General features: G+C 51.8%; 1 protein-coding gene across 2 annotated transcripts; it reads left to right on the top strand.

The window, feature by feature from the left end:
* The first annotated feature begins 24 nt into the window (after positions 1-24).
* GLTP (glycolipid transfer protein) lies at positions 25-21,942 on the top strand. 2 transcript variants are annotated; one of them, XM_065904722.1, is made up of 5 exons: positions 25-272; positions 14,301-14,359; positions 15,383-15,516; positions 18,351-18,501; positions 20,776-21,942. In XM_065904722.1, the coding sequence occupies exons 1-5, from the start codon at positions 170-172 to the stop codon at positions 20,836-20,838; spliced, it is 510 nt and encodes a 169-aa protein (XP_065760794.1). In that variant the 5' UTR covers positions 25-169; the 3' UTR covers positions 20,839-21,942. The 2 variants fall into 2 exon arrangements, with proteins under 2 accessions (XP_065760794.1, XP_065760793.1); XM_065904721.1 differs by having other exon boundaries at positions 20,772-21,942.
* Positions 21,943-23,969: the final 2,027 nt, after the last annotated feature.

The following is a 23,969-nucleotide window of genomic DNA, read 5'->3' as shown; positions in this document are numbered from 1 at the left end:
CTGAGCGCTCGGCTACGCGGGCGCAGCGCGGGCGGAAGTGGCGACGCTGGCGTCCCAGGAGGCTGCGGAGGGCGGCAGTGACGGCCCCGGCGCTGACGGCGGCGGCCCGGGGGGCGGCGTGGACGCCCGCGGCGCCGGCTGGGGCATCACCGCGGGCCTTGACCCCGAAATGGCGCTGCTGGCGGAGCACCTGCTGAGGCCCCTGCCTGCGGACAAGCAGATCGAGACGGGGCCCTTCCTGGAGGCGGTGTCCCACCTGCCGCCCTTCTTCGGTGAGCCGGGGAGAAAGGGGGAACTGGCCGGGAGCACTACCCCAGGGAGCTCCCAGTTGCACCCGCTTCCTCCTTTTCCCAAACATCCCCAAACCAGCCCTTCCGTGGACACCCCAAATCCTACTTCCCCAGGCACCAAAGACCCCCTTTTTCTGCAGGCACCCCAGATTTCCCCTATCCCAGACCGCTCCCAGACCCTCTCTCCCCAGAACATGTCATATCCTCATCTCTTCCCGGACATTCCCAAGTCCTCCGTCTCCCCAGACACTTCATCCGTCAGATGCCTGCAGTTTTCCACCCGCTTGTGCGCCCCAAACGTCCATCTCCCCACAAACACCCCTACTCTACCAGATCCCCAGTTCTGCAGTCCTCCGTCTCCCCCGAAGCGTCCCACCGTCCCCCACCGCCCAAGTCTTTTATACCTCACCCCATCCTCCTGTTCTTCCCCTTCTGAATGGCTCCCAATTCTCTCCCTTTAAAATGAACCCCTCATTTGATAAACCCCCTCTTTTCTGTAAATTCTCCCATCCTCTGCCCCGTGGGACGGTGTGAACCCTTCTTTTCCTCAGAATTCCGAATCCAAGACTCCCACCCCCCACCCCCACTCCAGGGGCAGAAAGCCTGGCAAAGTGAGGAGGGAGTTTTTGGAGATGGAGTCGCAAAATTCTCGGGCCCTCTTCCCGGGGAGAACCACCTAAACTTTCCCCTCTGTTTGGAGTAGGAGTCGGGACCAGGGGACCTGCTTTGTGGGGTGACATCAGACATTGGGTGCTTGGGGTGGAGTCCAAAAGAAAAAGTCCCCTCCCCCCATTTGTCGTGCCCTGGGAGGTCGCAGGAACACCCGGAGGCGGCCCTAGGGCGGTTGCAGACCCTCTTTTCTCCCGTCCTCCAACCCAGCCCACACTGTGGATGGAAAATGGGAAACAGAAGACTAGGGCCCTGCCCCTTGCCTTTCTGGTCTCCAGTGAAGAATGCAACCTGAGCTCTGCTCTCTCCTCTTCATGTGGGCTTTCCCCGAAACTCCGCCCTGCTGGTTTACCTGGTGGCCTTGTTGGAGAGACCAGTCCCCAGGGCAGAGTCCAGCAGAGACCTGCAGACTGACAGAGCCTGACACTCACTTGGACTAAAGGGATGGTGGCACCCAGGGCGGTCACGCCTTTGCCCCGGAGGGTGACCAGGGCTCCCAGTGGGCAGTAGTCGCTACAGTGCCATGGGCTCTGGGGTGGTTGTGGCCACATTAAGTCACATCCCTGTTATCTTCCTCCACCCTTTGAGCCTCAGCATCCCCATCTGTGAAATGGGCATGCTGATCTCCGAGGCTAGTGGCAAGGACTAAATAGGTGGAATAGGCCTTTAAATGCCAAACACATCTTAGCTATTGGGGGCGTGGTTGTTATACAAGTTCCTGAGTTCAGTTTTGGTTCCTTCATAGTGTAGATGATTGATTAATGAGTGTTTGAGTGAGTGCCATTGGCTGGTTTGTACGATTCTCAGACCTGGGTCTTTCACATCTACTGTTGCATCCCTGTTGCGTCCCCAGAACAATGCCTGGTGCACAGTAGGTGCTCAGTCAGCACTTAAATGTACAGAATATTCTTAATATCGGTATCTCCATGTTGAGATAATGCTAAATCTCCAGGCAGGAGCTTGGGAACTCTCTGATTTTAGCATTGAGGAGCTGTTGGTTTTTGCGATGGGTTTTTCCCTCCTCTTTTAGTTCTACAAACATTTGCCCTGAAGAAGGATTCAATCTGTTTAAGCTGCTGCTGGTGGTGGTGCTAAGTCGCTTCAGTCGTGTCCGACTCTGTGCGACCCCATAGATGGCAGCCCACCAGGCTCCCCCGTCCCTGGGATTCTCCAGGCAAGAACACTGGAGTGGGTTGCCATTTCCTTCTCCAATGCATGAAAGTGAAAAGTGAAAGTGAAGTCGCTCAGTCATGTCCTAATCTTAGCGACCCCATGGACTGCAGCCCACCAGGCTCCTCCGTCCATTGGATTTTCCAGGCAAGAGTACTGGAGTGGGGTGCTGTTCAAGCTAGTCCTTTTCAACTCAGAACAGTTTCACCCCCTCAGGGGACAACGGGCAGTATCTGGAGCCATTTTTGGTGGTCACACCCTGGGGGGGGAGGGGGGAGGGGCACACGGAGGTGGTGCTGGCAGCTGGAAGTCAGGGATGCTGGTCAACACCCTCCAGGGCACAGCACAGTCCCCAGCCACAAAGAACTGAGCCAGCCCCAAACGTCAGCTGTCTCTCAAGGCGGAGAAACCCCCGAGGTAAGCTCTGTGGCCTTTTCCTCCTGCACCTTCAGCAAGGTTGTCCGTCAGTTCTGCGTCCAGGGGCACCTTCACTTGATGCGAGTGTCGGACCAGTTTTACAGGAAGGAGATGGTGGTGGCTGGAGCCTGAGGGGAGCTGGTGCCTGGGTAGGAGAATGTCCCCTCCCCCCTTCCCCGATCTCAAAAGACCCTTGTGTTTGCTGCGAACTGGGTGCTGTGGGCCGTCACATCTGTTGACAGGGCCGCCATTTATACAGAAGCCTCAGTGGGTCAGCCCACAGAGGATAATTCTTAGCACTGTTTGAAAAATGTGATGATCCGTTCTGAAGCATTAAGGTTTTTCTCGGGAGAGGGTTGCTCCCGAGGGTTGAAGTTTGGGGAGGATGCTCCCACCAGTGGCTTTCCCCTGGCATGCGGGGGTCGATGGAGATCGGCCCATCTGCTCTGACACATGGGCTTTGTCCGGGTCTTGGGAATGTCTGGTCCCTTGGGTGATCTGTGATCTGGGTGCGGTGTGTGTCTCTGGCATGGAGCAGGTCTGAAGTCTGAACTCAAGAAGTCTGAGTGGCATTGTGGCAGTTCCTTCCAAAGCAGGGTTTCTCCACCGTGACACTGCTGACATTCGGGACCGGGCCTTTCTTTGGAGTGGGGGTGCTGTGGGTGCTTTGTAAGATGTTCAGTGGCATCCCTGGCCTCTCTCTGCCAGATGCCAGCAGCATCCCATCTCCCCAAGTTGTAACAACCAAAAATACCTGCAGAGAGACAGAGTCACCCCCAGTTGAGAGCTTCCGCTCTTGATGTGAATAGAGCAGAGGGCTAAGAGTAGTGTTTTTAAAAAGTATTTATTTCTTCAAGGAAGATCTGTTTCTCAGAGGAAAAATTGAGCAAGAAGAAATGATAAATTAAAAATCTCCCTGCCATTTTTTATTGAGCTTTACTCCGTACTAAGTAGTCTGTGTAGATGAGTTCACTTAATCCTTTCATGGCTTTTTGAGGCGGAATTTTTTGTTGTTATTTTTAAAAAAAAACTTTATTTATTTGGCTGCATTGGGCATGTGTGCTTAGTTACTTCTCGGCCTAGGGGACTTTAGTTCCAGGACCAGGGATTGAATCTGCATCTTCTGAATTCAATATATAGTCAAAGTCACTCAGTTGTATTCAACTCTTTGCGACCGCCTGGACTATATGGTCCATGGAATTCTGCAGGCCAGAATACTGGGGTGGGTTGCCATGCCCTCCTCCAGGGGATCTTCCCAACCCAGGGATCGAGCCCAGGTCTCCTGCATTGCAGGCAGATTCTTTACCAGCTGAGCCACGGGATTCTTATCCACTGGACCACCAGGAAACCACCTGACCATCGGGAAAGTCCTGGTTTTTTTTTTGTTTTTGTTTTTTAAAGAGAAATCAGTGATGACATTTCAGACTATTTTCCTTTCAGACCCATTTGTCTCTTTATCTGTCTTTAAGGGGAAAAGGATAAACTGCTTTTTTTTTTTTTTAACCCACCCATATAGAATAACCAGCTTTCCTTGTAAACCATCATTTTTCAGGGCTACTTAGAATTTTGTTGTTTGAATGTAGCCATAAACTATTTAACCAACCCCCTGATGTTGGATATTTACATTGTTTCTTTTATTTTTCTCTAGTAAACCATGCTACAGTGGACATTCTTATGTTTATTTCTTTGCATACTTCTTTGGTTACTTCTAATTTTTTGAAGGGAAATTACTGGGTTGAAGCAGGTGAAGGCTTTACATGTGTTTAGCACAATCACATTTCTTAATGCTTCATTGGGTGTGGTTTGGGACAGAATTGGTTGGGCTTGATGAATGCTGATTCTTTTGGGCTGCAGGTCATATGTGGTTCAGGGCACCTATACCCTGGGCTTGTTCTTCCATATCTCTCGTCTGAGTCTCCCAAGCCGGATAGGTTTTGCTGTGTCCACCTAGAGGTCAACAACCCTTTGTCCATCTTCTTTCTCCACCTTGACCCAGTAATTGGATCTCACCTCTGATCAGTTTGCAGTTGACTTCTGTGAGGCCCTTCTCTCTCAGCTTTTATGGTGGATTACACAACTGTTCCAGGGCATTAGCAATTGAAGGGTGGGGAATGGAGGGGGAGAGAGGTGGAAGGGAGAGACCTAGTTGTCATTTAGTTTTGTCACTCTCTGTCTAGAAGCTTCAGTGGCTCCCTATTACCCCACCTTGAAATCCATGCTGTAGCCTTTCTGAATGGCTTGTAGCCTCAGAGATGATACCGTGATATCACTTGCTTCTGGCTCTATACCTGCATCAGAGTCTCACTGCCTGGGGTACCACTTCTCTCCGGCCCATCACCTTCCTTTCACCTGGATGGGTTCCACTTATACTAAAGTCACTTATGGCAATGGGTTTTGCAATTTTTTAAAAAAAATTTTTTTATTGAGGAATAGTTGCTTCCCAGGTGGTTCAGTGGTAAGGAATCTGCCTGCAATGCAGGAGACACAGGTTCCATCCCTGGATCAGGAAGACCCGGGAGAAGGAACTGGCAACCCACTCCACTCCAGTAGTTCTTGCCTGAGAAATGCCATGGACAGAGGAGCCTGGCAGGGTCCAGAGGGCTGTGAAAGAGTCAGCCGTAACTGAGCCACTGAACCACAGCATAGTTGCTTTATGCTGATGTGTTAGTTTCTGCTGTACAAGGAAGTGAATTGGCTGTGTGTGTGGACATATCCTCTCCCTCCCTCCCACTCCCTCACTTCCCCCACTCATCCCAACCCCAGTTTTGCAACTTTGAACTGAACCAGCCTGCCAGCTCCTCTCATCCATTGGAGGTGCCTTTGCAAGTAGGGAGTGAGGTCTTATTAACTTTGAGAAGCATCTCCTGTGTGTTGGTGAGACCCACTCGTGAGCTCACCTAGCCCAGATTAGAGCCTAGCAACACCTGAGCAGAGGGCTGCCGCTGGCCCCGTTGTGTTAACCTGTTCGTCTGTTGGCTGCTTAGGAGGCTTAGAGAGAAGTTGCTTTGAACCCGGGTTTATTGTTGCTTATTGAAGTTATTTATTGTTGGTTTATTGAAGTCCCTGAATTGAAGTCTCTAGATAGATGGAAATTGGTATCAAGCAAAGCCAACCTGAGCTTGAATGCCAGTTCCACAGTGTCCCAGCTGTGTGTCCTCACCCCGGAGCTTCCCCTCTCTGAACCTGCAGCCCCGACTGTAAAAGGGGGAAGCTAGGCCTCCCAGGGGGGCCAGTGGAGGTGGCCTCCCCCAAATGATGTTGGTATCCAATGCGAGAATCTCTCCACCTTTTTGCACAGGTGGGGCAGACAGCCTCCGAAAGCCTGAGAACCTACCCCTCTTGCCACACTGCCCTTGGGCAACAAGGTTCTTTCAAAAAGAAGCTGCCTCGGGCTCTTGGTGACCAGCTGCCAGGGCTAGGGGCCAGCTGAGCGGCCTGGCTGCTGGAACAACTCTCATTTATAACATCCAAAGGCCAGCACAGAGCATGGACCAGTGATGTCCACCACCTTTGTTCTTCTAGTGATAAGGAGATCTTCTTGATCTTCTGGGTTCAGAAAAGTCCGGCCCTGAGGTCAGGGATGGAGGTCTGGCCTCTGCTCCTGGAGGGAAGAAGATGGAGAAGCCGGAGGGAAAAGACCCAGATGTCCGCTCTGTCCCCTGCAAGCTCGTCCAGCCCCTAACTCGTTCCTCATCTGTGGGGTGTCCGCTGCATAGGGCTAGTTGCAGGAACAATGCCCCATTGTGAATCGTGTCCCAGGCCCCAGCAACGTGCCTGGCAGAGCATCGGTGCCCAGCCAATGGGTAACTTGAAAGGGAATGGAAAGAATGCATGACAGCAGCTTTGTAAGGTATAATGCCTGACCTCATAGCTAGCGTAACCCGTGTTTTGAGTGACTTCCATGTGCTTCAGCATTGAATAAGCCGATCTCGCATTTCCATTCCTCCTCCTCACGACCTTATGAATTAGGAGGAATGGGCACCACTTTTCAGAAGAGGAGACCGAGGTTCAGAGTGGTGAAGGGGTGTGACCAAGTCACACAACGAGGGAGGGCTTTGTAGGGGCCAGCCCTGCAGACAAGTCTTTCAGAGCAGAAAGGGCCTTTTTGAGCTGTTTTCGGGGCGGGGAAATGCTGGAAGCTCCCATCTGGCATTGACTGTGTGCTTATTTCAATGAGCTTATTAGAATGGCAATGTTGAGTTCTAGTCTTAAGTTGCATTGTTTCAGTTTTAAAAGGGCCTGTATGGATGTTAACTGCTTGTGTTACATTCTTACCATGTTATTCATATCAGGGCTTTTTTTTTTTTTTCCCAAATTGTTATTGTGTTAACTGTATCTGAGCCTTTACAAGTCCTTACAATGGATCAACGCTCCCCAGGGTCCTATAAAACCTCTTCTTTCTGTCTGCAGTTCTGTGGCCAGCTCACTTCCTCTGGCTAAGAAATGATTCATTTTCTGCACTGCTGTTTCGCCACCTTCCTTTCACCTCTCCCTGCTGAGATCTCAGACTGTAAGGGTCAGGAGTGCATGATCCTGAGTTTATAACTGGAAAGTTCCTGCTGATTTTACCCATATCCACACCTTTCTCTACCTCTCCCTGCCTTCATCTCTTTCTCTCCCTCTCCCTTTTTTTTTTGTCGTGCCTGTGGGATCTTAGTTCCCCAGCTAGGGATTGAACCCAGGCCCTCAGCAGTGAAAGCACAGAATCCCAACCACTGGACCACTAGGGAATTCCCTTTTTTGACATCTTAATTATTGGAATCATTCGTTCCTAAAGAATGATGCTATAACATATGATAATAATTATTATAATCATAAAGAATGACTTAAAAAAAATTGAGCCAGAGATTATGCTAACCCCTTTATTTCTACAACCTCATTTAAGCCTTGCAACAGCTCTATGTGATGGGGTCTATTATTAACCTCATTTTACAAATGTGGAAGCTGCAGCTCGGAGAGGCTAACTGTTTTTCCCAGGCCACATAGCAAGTAAGAGAACTCATTTTCCCATTTGCATTCCCAATTGCTGGCTGGTTTTTGCCAAAGGGGACAATTGTGGATAAAGAGAGTTGGCATGTCATGTGGGTGATTTATTTTTATTTTTTTAATTTTAAAAATTACTTTGAAATTTCTTTAATTTATTTGGCTGCACTTGGTCTTAGTTGCAGCATGCAGGATCTAGTTCCCTGACTAAGGGTCGAACCTGGGCTCTCTGTATTGGGAGCACAGAGTCTTAGCCATTGGACCACCAGGGAAGTCCCAGGGTGATTTTTAAAAGTACCGTTTGGCAAGCATTCTTTCCTCTTAGAATTTAGAGTGGGAACTAGTTTTTGAAAGGTGGGCATTCTCGGGCTCTTATGCTTCAAAATAGGCCTCAATGCAGACTGAGCCAGCACACATGCACACCCCACATACCATCAGATTAATAAATGATTCATCTCCATCAGCTGTAATTTGAGTGCCTCCCATTATGATCCTTGTAACCTAGGATCTGTAAAGTTAATCTGCCCCATGTGATTAACAGCGAAACCTTACTATCCAGCTATTGAAAAAAAAAATTGAATTTGAAATAGAACCTCCCCAAACCAGGCCCCTAGCATCCTGACAAAGGCACCCTGTTCTTCCTTTTTCAAATGAATATTTACAGGTTGGGCCCAGATTTCCCACACTGAACCACACAGGCTGAAAGTGAAGGTGTGCGTTTTAAAAGCAGAATGCTTTTTGTTCTTGAGTGAATATTATTTCTGAGATGAAATGAGAGGGTGGGGGCGATTTGGTCACCTTGTGGCCCAGTGTTGGGAGCATCACCTACTGGAAGAGATGGTTGCCTGGAGAGGCAGGCGTAGAGGGGGCAGTTTGGGTGGAAATTTCCAAATACGTGCTGGGGGCTTGCTCGGAGCATAACAGTGGGTACTTTCCCACTACACGGAGGCCAGAAAAACAGGAAATGAATGTGATTCCGTGCGGCATATGGGGACTGCTGGGCTTTGGGGAGTTCTGCTCTCCGGACAACCTCAACCATCTGAACTACGGCAGAGACCTGGGCAGAACTGTCACAGAGGTCACAGAATGTTTCTGGGTGTCTGCTTCCTCTTATTTTGTCGGTGATGCTGACAGAGTTGGCTGTTTGTTCTCCCAGGATCTCGCAGAATCAAAGCACTGCTGAGAAAGCAAGAGGAATTTTTAAAAAAACCACACAAAGCTGGGGACTTCCCTGGCAGTCCTGTGGCTAGGACCCCACTGCCACTGCAGCGGGCATGGGTCCCATCCGTGGTCAGGGAACTAAGATCTCACACGCCACAGGACACAGGCAAAAACAACTACATAATGCTGTCCTAAAACCCTGGAAACATACCATGTAGACCCGTTTAGGGAACAGTTGAGGGGCCCTGTGATATCACTGGGTCACACCTTTATCATAATTCCTATTTTTGATGATGACCCTGTTTAGTACACGGCAGATGGCTTGCTGTACAAATGCAGGGATATTTGACTTAGGTTTGGATAAGTTCCATCCAGGATGGCTGAACTAGAGAGAAAGTCGGTTTTGGATAAGTTCCATCCAGGATGGCTGAACTAGAGAGAAAGTCAGTGCATTCATCAAATTTGGTAGATGGACAATATTTCACTGCTTTTTTTTTTTCATTATTGAGATTAAATGTCTTTTAATTGTCCATTTTTCTATAAGGAGGTTATTTCTTATTAATTTGTTAGAACTCTTTACATATTAGGGATAATAGTCTTTGGTCTATGATATTTGTTACATGGGTCACCCCCTCTCCTAATCAGTTTGCTGTTTGGCTTTGATTGGTGATGGGATTTCCTCCCATGCCCACCCCATCCCATATAGAAGGTTTTTGGGTTTGTAATCAGACTTATTGACCTTTTCATTATACCTTTTGGGTTGAGTGGCACGCTTAGGAAAAGTCTAAACAGAAGGGGCCATTTGCCACGTGTTCCAGGTGACCAAGGCTTGACTGTGTTTAGAATCCGTGACCATTTAGTGGGATCGTACTTGATTTTTCTTTTGTTTTTGAGATGACTTCTTTTTACTCTGGATGTGAGACGATAAAGTAGAAAGCCACCCAAGCCCCCTCCCTCCCTTCTGGCAGGTTCCGGGTGCCGTTCTAAAGAGCCCATTGGCTGACAATAAGTAAAACAAGTTTGGGATAACTGCAAAACAGGTAAAACTAGAAAGGTAATTTTGAGGCAGGACTGTATTCTGTATGAAAGGTAAAACTGGGTAACCTGACAAGAAACGCATCGTGTCCAGAGCAGGGGCCAGCGTGAGTTTCAGCTCTTAGGCCACTGTGTGCTCAGGGGTCAATCATTTTCGGTTTTCTGGTCAGAGACCTCTCACTTTTGCCGAGCTCACACACACACACAGACACACACACACACACACACACACACACACGGATGGAAACGTTCTAGAAAGAAAGGCTAGAGGGGATGGTGGTACCAGCCTTGGGTCTGGAATTGTGTGTGAGTGCCTGACTCTCGCCGGGTGGCCCCGCACCAGTCACGTGGCTCTTCAGGGCCTGGTGGCGTCAGGCTGAGCCAAAGCAAACAGAAGCCCAGAGCCGTCCACAGGCGTGTGGAGGCCGGCTTCACCTGGAGCGCCTCCTGTTTGCCCAGCACCGCGGGGCTCTGGGAAGGGAGGGGCCTGAGCCCAGAGCAGTTAAGTCGCTTGTCCAGAGTGACACCAGAGCTGAGATCTGAACTCAGGACCGAGGCTGCGTAGCTCTACCCTGCTCCTCCTCTGATCACCGGCGGTCCAGACGCTGCCGACCCATCTGTGCTTCTATGTGCACACACCACCCGCCTCTCCTGGGGGCCGTCTTCCAGCCCCACCTCTCCCCTCTCTCCTTCTGCTCCCTTCCCGGCTCCAGAAGCCCATCCAGGCCCCACATCCCACCCCACGTTAAGCAGAAGCCTGGTCTCTGCACGGTGGCCATGACCTGCGAGAACAGCTGCCTTGGGGCCCGCTCCTGCCGATCACGATGGCCTCGGGCCCCATGTGGCGTGCTGTTGGGAGAAGGAGAGACAGAAAGCCTTTCTCCCCGCCATCTGGGAGTGGAGGGGGGACACTCAGAACCACACAGAAGCCATTTCCAGAGCCAGGGAAGCCAAATGTTACTCTCTGCATCTCTAAAATGCCTGTTGACTGACCTGAGTCACTGCAAGAAGCTGGTAAGCCACCCACAGGGGGCTGATGATCACCAAACCCTGGTTCTGCACCTCCACGTGGGATGGCGTTACTCGAAAATCAGGCCGCAGTGGTAATCAAATCACGGCCAGGCTCTGAGCCCTGACTTGGCGTGCACAATGCCTCTACCACTCCCCACTCCCCCATCACAGCAGCCACACGGGGACGGTGCCTTTGCAGATGGGGAAACCGAGGCCAAGCCCCTTCCCATAGCCTCTGCCATCGTGGTCGTGTGAGTCCTCAGGCCCATGCGTTGGGTCAGTCTCCCCTACAGGAATGTGGCTAGAAAAAGAACCTGGTAGGGGTGCCTCTAGATGTTTCCCCCCATCTGCCCCCTCGTTCATGCCACTTTCTGGGGTCCGGCTTCATGCCAGGTGTGGGGGTGGGGAGCAGAGCCGGGGACAAAGCCCACCTGGTCTCTGCCCTCTCAGAGCTCAGGGGGAGGTGGACAGAAAACAGATTTACATGTGGAACCACAGGGACAGTAGCAATGCAGTGAACTTGGAGAAAAAGTGGAAGGAAGAAGTCCGACTTTTATGAGCAGGGGAAAAAAAAAAAGCCTGACATTCTCTTCCAGTATTTTATATGAAAAATTTCAAACATATAACGAAATTGGAAGAATTTTACAGCAACTATTCACATACCTGCCATCTAGATTCTACCATTAATATCTGACAGTACCTGTCTGTCCACCTCTCTGTCCATCTGTCAACCTGCCTCATGTCTTTGGACAGCACATATTTTTGAAAGATGAGGAGGTCAAACCATGGTCATGCCTTTAGAAGGGTTTTGCCAGTGCCTACAAAGCCCATGCATGGCACCTGCCTGGCCCCTGTGAGACTCGGAATTGGCGACCCTTGGCTGCAAGTCAAGAGGGAAGAGTCACTAGTGGTGGAGAGTCTTGACTGTCTTGCATTTTTTTTTTTTTCTTAAGGAGGTTTCTTTTATTTTTTGGCCAATCCGCTTGGCATGTGGGATCTTTGTTCCCTGACCAGGGATTGAACCCGTGCCCTGGGCAGTGAAAGCACAGAGTCCTAGCCACTGGACCATAGGGAGCTCTCTGCGTTATTACTGAGCATCGTCATGCTTCAGGGGAGTCGTGTTAAGTGTCCCGGCGGAGGACACGGTGCAGGACTGGCAAACTGCTCAGGCTTCCCAGGTTGGCCTCGCAGGATGAGGTCAGCAATACCTCAGGGAGGATGAAAGGGTGGGTGGACTCATTACCTCGTTAACGCCCATGGGAGGATCTGGTGAGACAGGATGCCCGCACCCCCACCTGGCACCTCAGAGCAGCTCCTGCAGCCACCCAGGAAGGGAGATGTGACCCCACAGGGGTGGGAGAGAGGCTGGCAAGCTGAGAGGAGGGTTTTTCCATTCAGGCTGAGGCTCTTGTACCCGGGAGCCTGCAGCTGGGTGAGGCGGCTGCCTGGGCCCCAGGGGGCCTCAGTTGGGAATCAGGAGAGTAGAGGTGACCAGGAGCGCAGGCCCTGTGCTCCCACTCAGCGGAGGTCCTGGAGGACCTGGTGGTTTCCAAGCCTGGCTGACGTTTGCTGGAGCGTGGAGCCTAGTCCTAGTCTTGTCACAAAGCCATAAAGACGGTCAGAGTTCATTTGCTGAGGGTTGCCGCGCCGGGCACTCTGCTAAATGTGTTCAGTGAGTGGATTTCAGTCCCCACCACAACCCTGGGCAATAAGTACAGGTGGCACTGGTGGTGAAGAGCCCGCCTACCAGTGCGGGAGACGTAAGAGACGCAGGCTCCATCCCTGGGTCAGGAAGGTCCCCTGCGGGAGGGCATGGCAGCCCACTCCAGTATTCTTGCCTGGAGAACCCCTGGTAGGCTACAGTCCATAGGGTTGCAAAGAGTCAGACACGACCGAAGCGACTTAGCAGGTACACGTGCCGCCCCATTTACCATGGGAGGAAACAGGTGCACGCAGCCCAGGCAGGAGACTTGCTCACCTGGACTCAAACCCAGTCTGTCTGGATTCCTACCTGACCTCCTCTATGGGGCTTGGGGCTTTTTCACGTATAACGTCCAGTGCTGTTTCCTAAATGCACTTCTCAACAGCTGCGGTTAGAATGTTCCAGATGGCTGGCCAGGTGTGCCAGGTCACCTTGGGTGGAATTCAGCCCACAGGTGGCCCTCTTCCAGTCCTCTGCCCCTGCGCAGCCGGCTGATGCGTGCCCAAAGCCCCTGCCTGGCCTGCGGACAAGGGGACGCTGGCGGGGGCTGTTTCCCCGCAAGGGGTTTGGTCCCCACTTGTGGCCTGCTCAGGTGTCTTCGCCCCCTGGGCTGTGTGTTGAGGATGCTCAGAGGTGGCAGGGAAGCACAGCTGAATTCAGGCTCTGAGGCTGAAGTCCTTGTTGAGTCTGCTCAGGAGAGAGCCGCCCTTCCCTGTCTGCTCCCTCCACGCCCAGCCCTCAGCAGGGAGCTCTGACCTGTGGGCTGTCTCTGGTCCCTGTGACGGCCCGCTGGAGGGGTCACAGAGGCGGGAAAGGAGGAGAAACAGGCCATAGGCTGCTTATTATTTCCCAGGGAGCCCTGAGTTCCAGGCACTGCCAATTTCTTGGTCCACATTTCATCAACTCCACGGCGCCACCTATTTTAAGGTGCTGTGTTGTTGCGTGAACCACCAAGAAAGGAACACTGCCTCCGAGGCAGAGCATTTGGATGTCAGAGATGAACAAAGTGTGTGTCTCGGAAGTGGGTGGTTTCGAGTCATCCTCGTAGCAGCTCCAGCTGCTTCTGTTGGCCCACTTGTGAGGTGGGAAAACTGAGGCTCGGGGAGCAGATGGGACACTCCCAAGCCCCAACTGCCAGTGTCTGCAGAGCAGGGGTGCAGCCCCAGTTCATGAAGCTCTGTTAAGAAGCCACCCTGCTGGTGGCTTCTCCTAGGCTCTTACGCAGAGTCTCAGGACCATGGGGCCTCTGGGTCGCCCCCTCACTTCTGCCTTAGAAGCTGGTGAATGAGAAGGTTATCTCTCATAAATCTGGCCCGTCTTTTCCCACGGACTAAGATTCCTTGAGCTGCTTCCTGGCCAGCTGGTTTGTTAGCGGCCATCTGCCTTGTCGGCCAAGATGGTTTCTCAGAGTGTTAGTTTTGTGAGATGCTCTACACTGTACTGTCCAATATGGTAGCCACTGGCCACATGTGGCTATTACATTTAAATGAATGAAAAGTTAATAAAATTACAAATTGAGTGCCTTGATCACACCACATTTGAAGTGCTCAGCAGTCACATGTGGCCCATATTAGATGGTGCAGGTATAGAACTTTTTATCCTAGGATGAGAGGGTGCTGTGAACAAAAGCATTTGCCCCTTAGAGAATCTGGTTGTATTTTAAAGGCTCTGACAAGTCCTGCAGTAAGAAACCAGTCTTACTTGGAGCCCAGGACTCCAAATTTACTTGCCATGAACCATTTTCACACCTACAAACAGTTCTTTCCTTAAACACATCGAGTGACCTTTCTTCCTATCCCATGGCGGTCCTGAATATCAGCCCTGTTGTGATTCTAACACCTCTCTTCTTGTTTTGTCCCCAGATTGCCTCGGCTCCCCAGTGTTTACTCCCATCAAGGCGGACATAAGTGGCAACATCACCGTATGTACTTGGCCTGGCAGCCCTGATACCCAGATCGGGGTCTCTAATCCCACCCGGGTTACCACTGCCCTGCTCCCCACTGCAAGCTCCCCAGGCTAAAGAACGGAAGGAGACGTGGAAAACAGGCCTGGCCCCCAGCTCCTCTGACTCAAGGCTCTAGGTTCTTGGTTCTCCTTGCAGTCATGCCATCCAGTCACAGCCAAACTATGATTCACATTCTGGAGGGTTGACCTGAGAAGGAACTGGCTGGTACTTGGATTCACTCCACCAAACAAAAAGTAAACTCCAAGGTCCACAGTTGCACTGACCCAGCCCTTCCCTTCCTCAATCCTTAGAGCTCCCGACGGCATCCCCCAACCACTGACCCTCCCCCGGCAAGGACCCACCATGAGGCTGGTGCTGTCATTATCCCCATTTTACAGACAGGGAAACAGGTCCGGCTGTTGAGGGACTCACAGCAAGGAAGTGGCGGAGGTGGAATTCATATCCAAACTTCCTGCCTCTGACTCAGGAGCCTTCTTCCTCTTAGACATCTCTGAATCTTGAGGACCTACTTGTGTTTGTCCACAGAAGCAAAACTTCAGATACTTGAGGTTCAAGGTGCTGTCAGTAGTGGCTGGAGAACGTGGACTCTGGGGTCTGGTCAGGGCTAGAACCCATTCCCACCTGCACCGGCTGGGTGACCCTAAGCATGTCACTTCGCCTCTCTGAGCCTGCTTCCTTATCTGTAAATTGGGACGATGGCAGGCACGGCAGGGTTGCCGTGGGGATTAGAGAAGGCTATGGCTATAAAGTGCCATGTGCTGTGAAGTAATTAGCCTCCAACTAATAAAAAAAAATTAAAAAAAATAAAATAAAGTGCCATGTGCATCCAGTGAATGCAGACGGTCCTGGGATTATGACTGTCACGACTAGCCCCCACTGCTGGTCCTGGTGCCCGTGGGCAGGAGAGCGGGGCTCTGGCAGGGCGGCATCTATGGAGGCAGCCTTCCCCAGGGTGAAACCCTGTGTGCTGTGTTTCAGAAAATCAAAGCCGTCTATGACACCAACCCAACCAAGTTCCGGACCCTGCAGAACATCCTGGAGGTGGAGAAGGAAATGTACGGGGCCGAGTGGCCCAAAGTGGGGGCCACGCTGGCACTGATGTGGCTGAAGAGGTGATGGGCTTGGGTGGCGCGCTGTGTGTGTGACCGGTGGGCCAGGGGACCTGCCCTGCGGAGGAGGGACAGCCAGCCCCGCCACTGCCCCAGGGCGTCTGCTCCGACGGGGTGAACGGGTGCTTCGTCTTCCATGGAGGCGCCCTGCTTGTGCAGTGCTAGTTAGTGACAGAGAAAAAGCACCCCGGGGGCCAAGTTCTGCCTGACGGTGACACTTCCTTGCTGGTTCCAGTCTCACCAGAGGCGTAACAAACCCACGGATACTCCGGCCGCTGTGCTAAGCTCTTTAGACACCTGATCATATTTTATGTGCTGTGAGTCAGGTATGATCATCCCCATGTATCCTCATGTCCTAGAGGAGGCTGCTGGTGGCTTCTGGGGGCCAGTTCATGGGCCCAGGGCACAGGGACAGTGCTGAGACAGAGAGGCTGAGCTCTACAGTTGTGCAGGTTGTGCACTGCACAAAGATGTCCCGTCTACAGCCAGTCAGTCACATCACGCACATGGCAGATTTGTATATTATGACAGCTTATTGACAGAACGACAGCATCTAGAGGAAAAAGAACTCTAATTCACATAAAGTTGACCTGTGGGCTGGGGGCAGGGTACCCCGATATGAGATTTGAACTCAGATAGTCTCACCCTAGAGTTGACAGTGCTTGTGACCATGTTACGTATTGTCCTCGTAGCACATACTTGGAACAGTGTATAGTCATTCCATCTTACAGATGAAGCCACTGAGGCTCAGAGAGGCCAGGCAGCTCGCCTGCTGAGCTCACACTGCCCTATGCCAGCTCCCGAATTCCCTCAGCTGTGCAGACTCCACAGTCCCTGGCAGCAGCTATGAAGCTAGGGGCCCATTCTTTTTCCCACTGATGTTCCCAACATTGCCCCTTCTCTGGGGCCTGGAGTCAGGAGCCAGGAAAGTCGCTCTCTCCCTGGCTCCCCATCCCCAGAAGCTAACCATCACCCCACACTCTCTGTACACTCTCTGAAATGGAACAGGAAGAGTTCTGCTCCCCTGGAGCATGTGGCTGGTGTGGGCATCAGGGCAGAGGTGGGCTGTAAATAACACCCTTATGGCCTATTTTATGACTTGTCCACGCCAAGCTGCCCTACTCTTGTCTGTCAGCTGGAAAGTCACACACCTGGAATGAGGAATGCCCCGGGTCCATCCACTGGCAGGTTCTGTAGGTTTCTCGGGAAGAGCCAGGCAGAGAGTGATGTTCAGGTCAGGAAGTAGGTTGTTTGTGTCCAGAGGAGACGTAGGCAGAGCCCGGTGACTGGGAGAGCAGATCCTGGTGGATGTCAACAAGTCGAGCACATAATAAGCACCTGCTGTGTGCTGTGCCTGGCGCTGGATGCGTGGGATGCTGCTTGGAGAGGCGTGGTCCCTCTTAGGGTATCACAGTCCAGCCCAGGCAGGGGGTCAGGCTGCGGGGTGGGTCATGACAGCAGGATGTCAGAACCTGGAACAGAGAGAAATCAGGGAGGGCTTCCTGGAGGAGGGTTACCAGTTAGCATCTCCAAGACTGAGCAGCAGGGTCCCAGAAGGAAGAGGCCTTGCAGGGGTGGGAGGGCAGGAGAGGTACAGAGTATCTGCCCCTCCAGGAGGATCTGGTCCAGCCAGGGCCCTGGATGCAAGGCGGGAGCAGGGAAAGATGTGGTGGGATTGGACAAGGATGAATTCCAGCCTCCTCGGGGGTCCTGGGAAGCCACGGAGGGGCATGAAACTCATCAGCAACAGGGCAAAATGGGGCTTGACAAAGACTCACCCCAGCTCTGGGCAGCGGGGGGATCATAAAGGCTGGGAGAAGCAGGGGCTCAGGTGAGGCGAGGTGTCCAGTCAGGGCAGGGCCGGGACTATACCCTGAGCGTGGTTCACACTCCAGGCTGATCCCCAGTGATTGAGAGTTGTGATCCAAGCATGGAGGAGTTCCTTCACCTCACAGGTGATAAAGCTGAACTTTATCCTTCCAGTCCTCGGGCCCAGTGTTTCCGCCCCAAGAACCCCCCAAACTGATCCCCACCCCCTTGCAGGGAGGGAGCAGAGGAGCCCAGTTAGGGAGTGAGACAGGCTCTCACTGTCTAAGATATGAGGCTGAGATATGAACTCATATCTCAGCCTTTGACTGAGGCTTTTGGAGTACCTCTGTATTCCCCTCTGTGAAGTGGGCAGATTGTGCTGAGCTCCTCTCACGGGAAGGACTGAAGGGAGCAGGTGAGATAATGTGGAATAAATGGCTGGCACTGATCTGATTCTCAACTTGGTGGCCCTGCCATGACCCACACCCTTCTCCTGGCTCTTGGAGCATCATCCTACCCCAGAGGAAGGGCTCAAGTGGCCACTGGAGGATGCGGACCACGGCATAGGCAGGGATGGAAGCGGGGAACCCGCAGGATCAGACTCGCTCCTGTTCTCAGCATGTCCCTGGTCTGTGGTCCCTGAGCCCACAGACTCAGAGCTGGGGCTTCAACCTGTATTGACTGGCTTCGTCCCTCAAGCACGGATGGCCCCGTGGCCATAGAAATGGGCAAAGCGCGTCCAGACCCTGCCCTCTGTAGACTTCACAGCCCAGCAGAGGCCATGGCCGGGGTCAGCCCCAGGCCTGGTATAGACGAGGTACTTGGGACACGTGAGGAGATCCCCTGGGAGGGTCACATTACACGTGTAGACAGGACAGCTGAGCGAATGCCCGCTTTGGTATTCTGGGGTCACGGGAAGTGCTTTATTCAGGGTCCATCCGGGTCAGGGTCCATCCGGGTCTCTGTGGCGGGTGGGCGGGGCCGGCGGGAGCGAGCCGTGCCCTGACACACCCTCTCCTCTGCTGCAGAGGCCTGCGCTTCATCCAGGTCTTCCTCCAGAGCATCTGCGACGGCGAACGGGACGAGAACCACCCGAACCTCATCCGCGTCAACGCCACCAAGGCCTACGAGATGGCCCTCAAGAAGTACCACGGCTGGATTGTGCAGAAGATCTTCCAGGTGAGCCGCCCCGCGGGCGCAGAGGGACCCCTGGGTTGTGGGGTTCGCCCTCCGCCCCACGCTCCGCCGCTGTGGCCCGCCTGCCCCGTGTCTGTGTTTGCACCGCCCACCGCGAACTCAGGAAGGGCTCTCGCCCGTCTCTGGGGTGAGGCTGGGCAATGAGGGGCCTTTGCTGCGCGGTGGGCATTTTCCTAGGTGCTGTGTGGCGGTTCTGACGAGGGGAGGACTGGGAGACCGTGGGAAGAACCAGGGCAGAGACGAGGCCCTCAGGTTGACGGTGGGCGGACCTCACTGGCCCCTTGGATCCAGCTGGGACCCTGGCACTGGGGGGAACGGGGAGGGGAGGACGGGCCCCTGCGCCCACCCAGGGGGTGTCCGCTGAAGGGGCATCTGCTCACGAGGCTCTTGGTGACTTGTGTTGGGGTGATGGTGACCACAGGCCTTCGGCACCAGCCCGGCTATGGGAGAAGCCCCCTGGAGAGCCGTCGAGAGCCCACGGGTGCACTGCACACTGCCCTGGCACCCCTTTCTCCTACAGCACCCACTGCCCGCCCATCCTCTCTGTGGAGAGAATGGGGCTCTGAGGGCGAGTCTCTGTCCCGCGTGGTACAGGTCAGGGGCAGGCAGGGGCAGGCCTCAGCTGAATCCAGGCAGGAAATATGGCACCTGTGAGCCATCCGCCCTGGGAAGGCTGGGGACAGCACCCACCTGGGGCACGGACTGCAAGAGCCCTCCACCCCCCCACCCCCCGCTGCCAACAGAGCCTTGCCGCCTGTGCAGGTCTCAGGACCACCACCATAACTGGGGGCCCTGGGGGCCTAGCTCAAGGTAGGCTGCCTGTGGAGGGTCACTTTCACGAGAGGCCCTGTCCTTGCCTTCATTTCACAAATGAGGCAACTGATGCCCAGAGACGTTAAGTATCTTGCTAGAGGTCACACAGTAAGAAATTCCTGAGCCAGGATTCGTGAGCTTCAGTATACTCATCTTGCAAATAGACATAAAATAGGCCTTGCCTCACAGGCTCATTGTGAAGAGCCTGAGTATTATTCTGTATACAGTGCTTGGCATGTTGAAGCTATTTCTATTTTGATTCTTTTTTTTTTTTTTAATTGGAGGATAATTGCTTTACAATGGTGTGTTGGTTTCTGCTGTACAAGGTGAATCAGACATGAAAGTGAAAGTTGTTCAATTGTGACCGACTGTTTGCGACCCCATGAACTATACAGTCCATGGAATTCTCCAGGCCAGAGTACTGGAGTGGGTAGCCTTTCCCTTCTCCAGGGCACCCTCCCAACCCAGGGACCGAACCCAGGTCTCCCGCATTGCAGGTGGATTCTTTACCAGCTGAGCCACAAGGAGAACCCAAGAATACTGGAGTGGGTAGCCTATCCCTTCTCCAGGGGATCTTCCTGACCCAGGAATTGAACTGAGGTCTCCTGCATTGCAGGTGGATTCTTTACCAACTGAGCTATCAGGGAAGCCAAATCAGTTATAAGTATACATATATACCCTCCCTCTTGAGCCTGCCTCCCTTCCACCCCCCCCCCATTTTGATTCTTAATGATCATGTTATTATTTGTAATTTCCTCACCTTCTCAAACTTGTAGCCTAAGCCTTTTTATCCGGTTGCATTGTTTTCCTTCTTGTTTGGAAATTCTATGCATTTCTGGTTCTCTGGGCTATTCAAGTTGTCAGGGAAGCCCTGAAATTGAGGGAAATGTCGCCCCCTGAAGGTCAAAAAAAGAACAGCACAGATCCGCCATCCTTTCCCCGCCCCGCCCCTCAGATAGTGGGTCTCCGGAGGAAGCTGTTCACCTTCTCCAGAGCAGAGAACCCACCGGAGGGAAGAGGCCCATCCTCGCAGAGCACCTACTGTGTGCCTGATACTGTGCTCGGCACTTGGCATGACCTCCTTAATCCTGACAAGAGCAGCCTAGTTGGGTGGGTGCCATTGTTATCCCCATTTTACAGATGAGGAAACTGAGGCTCAGAGAGGCCAAGTAACTTGCTCAAGGCTCACCACTAGTCAGCAGTACAAGCTGGAATTTGAAGCCAGGTCTGGCTGTCCCCAAAGCTTCCTGCTGTCCCTCACCCGGAAGGAGGGGACACACACACAAACCCCCCTCCCTTGGCCTTTCCCGTCCAATGCCATGAATAACACAGACCTCCTGCCCAGCGCGAACCTTGGGGTCGTTCCCTCCCAGAACCTTACCAGTGGCTGGGGTTCGCCTTCTTCTAACACTGTGCCACCCCCTGTCACCCATCTTAAGGCAGCACTGTACGCGGCCCCCTATAAGTCCGACTTCCTCAAAGCACTCTCCAAGGGCCAGAATGTGACAGAGGAGGAATGCCTGGAGAAGATCCGCCTCTTCCTGGTCAATTACACGGCCACCATCGATGTCATCTACGAGATGTACACCAGGATGAACGCAGAGCTCAACTACAAGGTGTAGGCCAGCTCCACAGCGGGTACTCCGGACGGCATACCCCTGGACCGCAGACCCCTTGCAGGAACAGGCAAACCCGAATCACTGTGAATCTCGCTGGCCAGCTGCCCCCTGCCCGTGGCGCGCCCCCAGAGCAGCCTAGAGTCAGGCCAGGGTCTGCAGGGAGCCGGCCCTGGTCTTTTAAAAGTCACGTTTGGGATCTGTCCTCCTGGAGCAATAACCATCATACTTCCGAATCTCCTTTGAATTTCATGACAGCACAGACTGACTATGCCTTCATTTCAGTGTGGTAAAAATCAATTAATATTTCTAATAAATCAAGTCCTAGGGTTTTTTGGTCCCCTCCAGCCCCCACTTGGAGCATGACTCTGGGGGAAGTGGTGTTAGATCCATCACTTTGAAAATAGGCACGTGTCTTTCTGAGGAGCTGGCTGACTGATGTTTTGAGTATTTTAAGGTCCATGAGGGGGTTTGATCTGAAATTATACAGGGCCCCTCTTGTGGGACTTTTTTTCTTTTTAAAGCAAACTGGTGTGTGTTCTCATGTGGTTTGCATAGCCGAACCTCCCAGCACTGTCATTAGAGTCCTCTCTTACTGTCTTTTGCCAGACAGTGTTTTTTATAGCTGAATCCAACCAGCAAGCCTTTGATGACCAAGGGGAGGCTTATTTTAAAGCTATCAGGCACAAATAATCGACCGTAGATGACTGTATTTGCATTCTTCTGCATCCTTCTTCAGGGACAGCCTTTCCAACCTAAGCAACTACCTACCATGTGTATTCTTTTGAGGGGGAGAGGATGAACCCACGAACACGCCTTACTGCCTTACTGTCCTTCCTGGCTCTAAAAAGAATTGTCTTTTTAAAGTATCGGGATGACCAAAGCAACCCACAAAGAATTGATGTATGTTTAAAAACCCAATGAGGAACAATTGGTGATTTTTATGCAGAAACTAAATAATCCTTAATAAATAAATCTCTATTTTGGAATCACATTGGTGTGCTGTTTTGATTCTTGATTCTTTTTTTTCCCCTTGTTCTTTCTGGATCAAAGGATACAACTGGGGACCAGCCAAGGACTTGCTTTTTAGTCTGGGTCCTATTTTCTGGTTTTGAAAAATAGAACTGGCTGCCACGTTAAGAAATGGACATGTCCCAGAAAAATCTTTATTTCTAGCTTCTTAGAGAAATCAAACTGCCTGACTGGAAGTGAGAGATGACTGCCCCCTTGGGCAGATGGGGCGATTGGGTGGATATACTTTCACTTTGCCTCAGTCTCCACCAATCCCTGTTGCCTCCCCAACCCCGTAACTATTGGTTATTTACACTTTATCATGGGCGGGTGCTTTTTCTGGTACTAGGGTTAAATGTGGAGGAAAATATTTTACTTCATTCCTGCTCCTGCATAACATACAGTCTTGTGGGCAAGATGGACCAGAAAATCAGCAGAGGTAATACAGAGTGGCCAGCACTCAGAGGGAGCCTGACTCCACAGATTGGGGCACACACTGAACCTCGATGGAAAAGTTCGGGTTGCGAGGATCCCAGTAGAGGAGGAAGAGGGGACATTCCAGTTCATAGTCAGTGTCCTTTTGGCTTGACCCAGAGCAGGCTGTGTCTATGTGAGAGATCATGCCGCTGAGGAATTTGAGCTTGACTCTGAAAACTGTGAAACACCTTCAGAGGCCTTGTGCACAATCAGTCGGATATCCAGTTTGGAAGGTTCCCCCTGATGTGGCCAAGGGTTAGAAGTCTGAACTAAGCTTTTTGCTGTCTCTGATTTCATGATGTTTCCTAACATTGCTGATAGGAAGAATGCCACTGATCTTTCTATACTCCAACTGTTTTTTAGGATTTTTCCCTTTGAATATAAAATTCTGCCAACAAATTTTAAAAATTCTGAGTGTATATATATATTTTACAAAGAGCTTTTTGGGACTTCCCTGGCTGTCCAGTGGTTAAGACCTCACTCTCTAATGCAGGGAGTGCAGGTTAGATCCTAAGATCCCTCATACCTCATGGCGAAAAAACCAAAACATAAAACATAAGCAATATTGTAACAAGATTGTAATACAATATTATAATATTACAAGCAATATTGTAACAAAAGCAAGATTTTCAATAAAGGCTTTAAGAATGGTCCACATTAAAAAAAAAAAAAGTTTTTCTGCATGTTTCCAACATAATATAGTGACACCAGGAAGGCAGTTTTTCTGTGGAAGGTCAGAATTTTCCCAGGACAGCCTTCTTTATTCCTGGTACCTGCCTGGCCCCAGGAGCACTTTGGGATTGTGACCCCAGGGATGAAGTCAGCAGTGCATCTGTGCCTTCTCATGTCATCCTTGTCAGAGTGGGACTACTGCCTGGGGCAGGGAGGAAGGAACACACATTGAGCACCAGCTGTATACCAGGCCCTACACAAGTACTTTGTACACATCATTTCACAAGTGCCCGATGTGGGCATCAAAAGCTGAATTTATCAGATTATGAGACTGAACACCCCAGGGATGGGGCAAGAGGACTCAGCCAGAGTGATCCTGCCAGGTCTGGGGGCACTTCGGGCTCTCATCTGACTCCATGTCTCCCCTGAGTCGTGCCTGTTTGGGTGCCAGTGGACAGAGTGAGCCCAAAAGTTTGATAGAGACTGACTCTTGGGACTTCCCTGGTGGTCCAGTGGTTAAGACTCCAAGCTTCCACTGCAGGGGCACCGTTTGCATCCCTGGTTGGGTAAGGTCTGCATGCCATGTGGTGTGGCCAAATAAAAAAGACTCTAAAAATAAAGTATATTAAAAAAAAAAAAAAAACTTTACTCATTGCTGCATTTAGGTAAACCTCACTGATCTGTGATTCAAATTCTCTATTATAGACAAGGAAATGAAACTCACTTCTCCATAAAAAGCCTCTGTTTCCTTTTCTGTACCAACGGGCTCCCGCCAGTACCCATTCTCACAGGTTGTGAGGCTTACATTAAATACTTGTAGGGAATCCCCAGGCAGCCCAGTGGCTAGGACTCCCAGCGCTC

This window comes from Muntiacus reevesi, chromosome 13 (assembly GCF_963930625.1).
Source record: "Muntiacus reevesi chromosome 13, mMunRee1.1, whole genome shotgun sequence".
Taxonomy (NCBI): Eukaryota; Metazoa; Chordata; class Mammalia; order Artiodactyla; family Cervidae; genus Muntiacus; species Muntiacus reevesi.
The sequence above is the reverse complement of the archived record's forward strand: the minus strand, read 5'-3'. Positions and strand labels throughout refer to the sequence as shown.

Coding starts and splice junctions, on each gene's coding strand:
- GLTP (XM_065904721.1), top strand. CDS start 170: ATGGCGCTGCTGGCGGAGCACCTGCTGAGGCCCCTGCCTGCGGACAAG. Junction 14,360..15,382: donor ACATAAGTGGCAACATCACC/GTATGTACTTGG, acceptor GCTGTGTTTCAG/AAAATCAAAGCCGTCTATGA. Junction 18,502..20,771: donor TTGTGCAGAAGATCTTCCAG/GTGAGCCGCCCC, acceptor ACCCATCTTAAG/GCAGCACTGTACGCGGCCCC.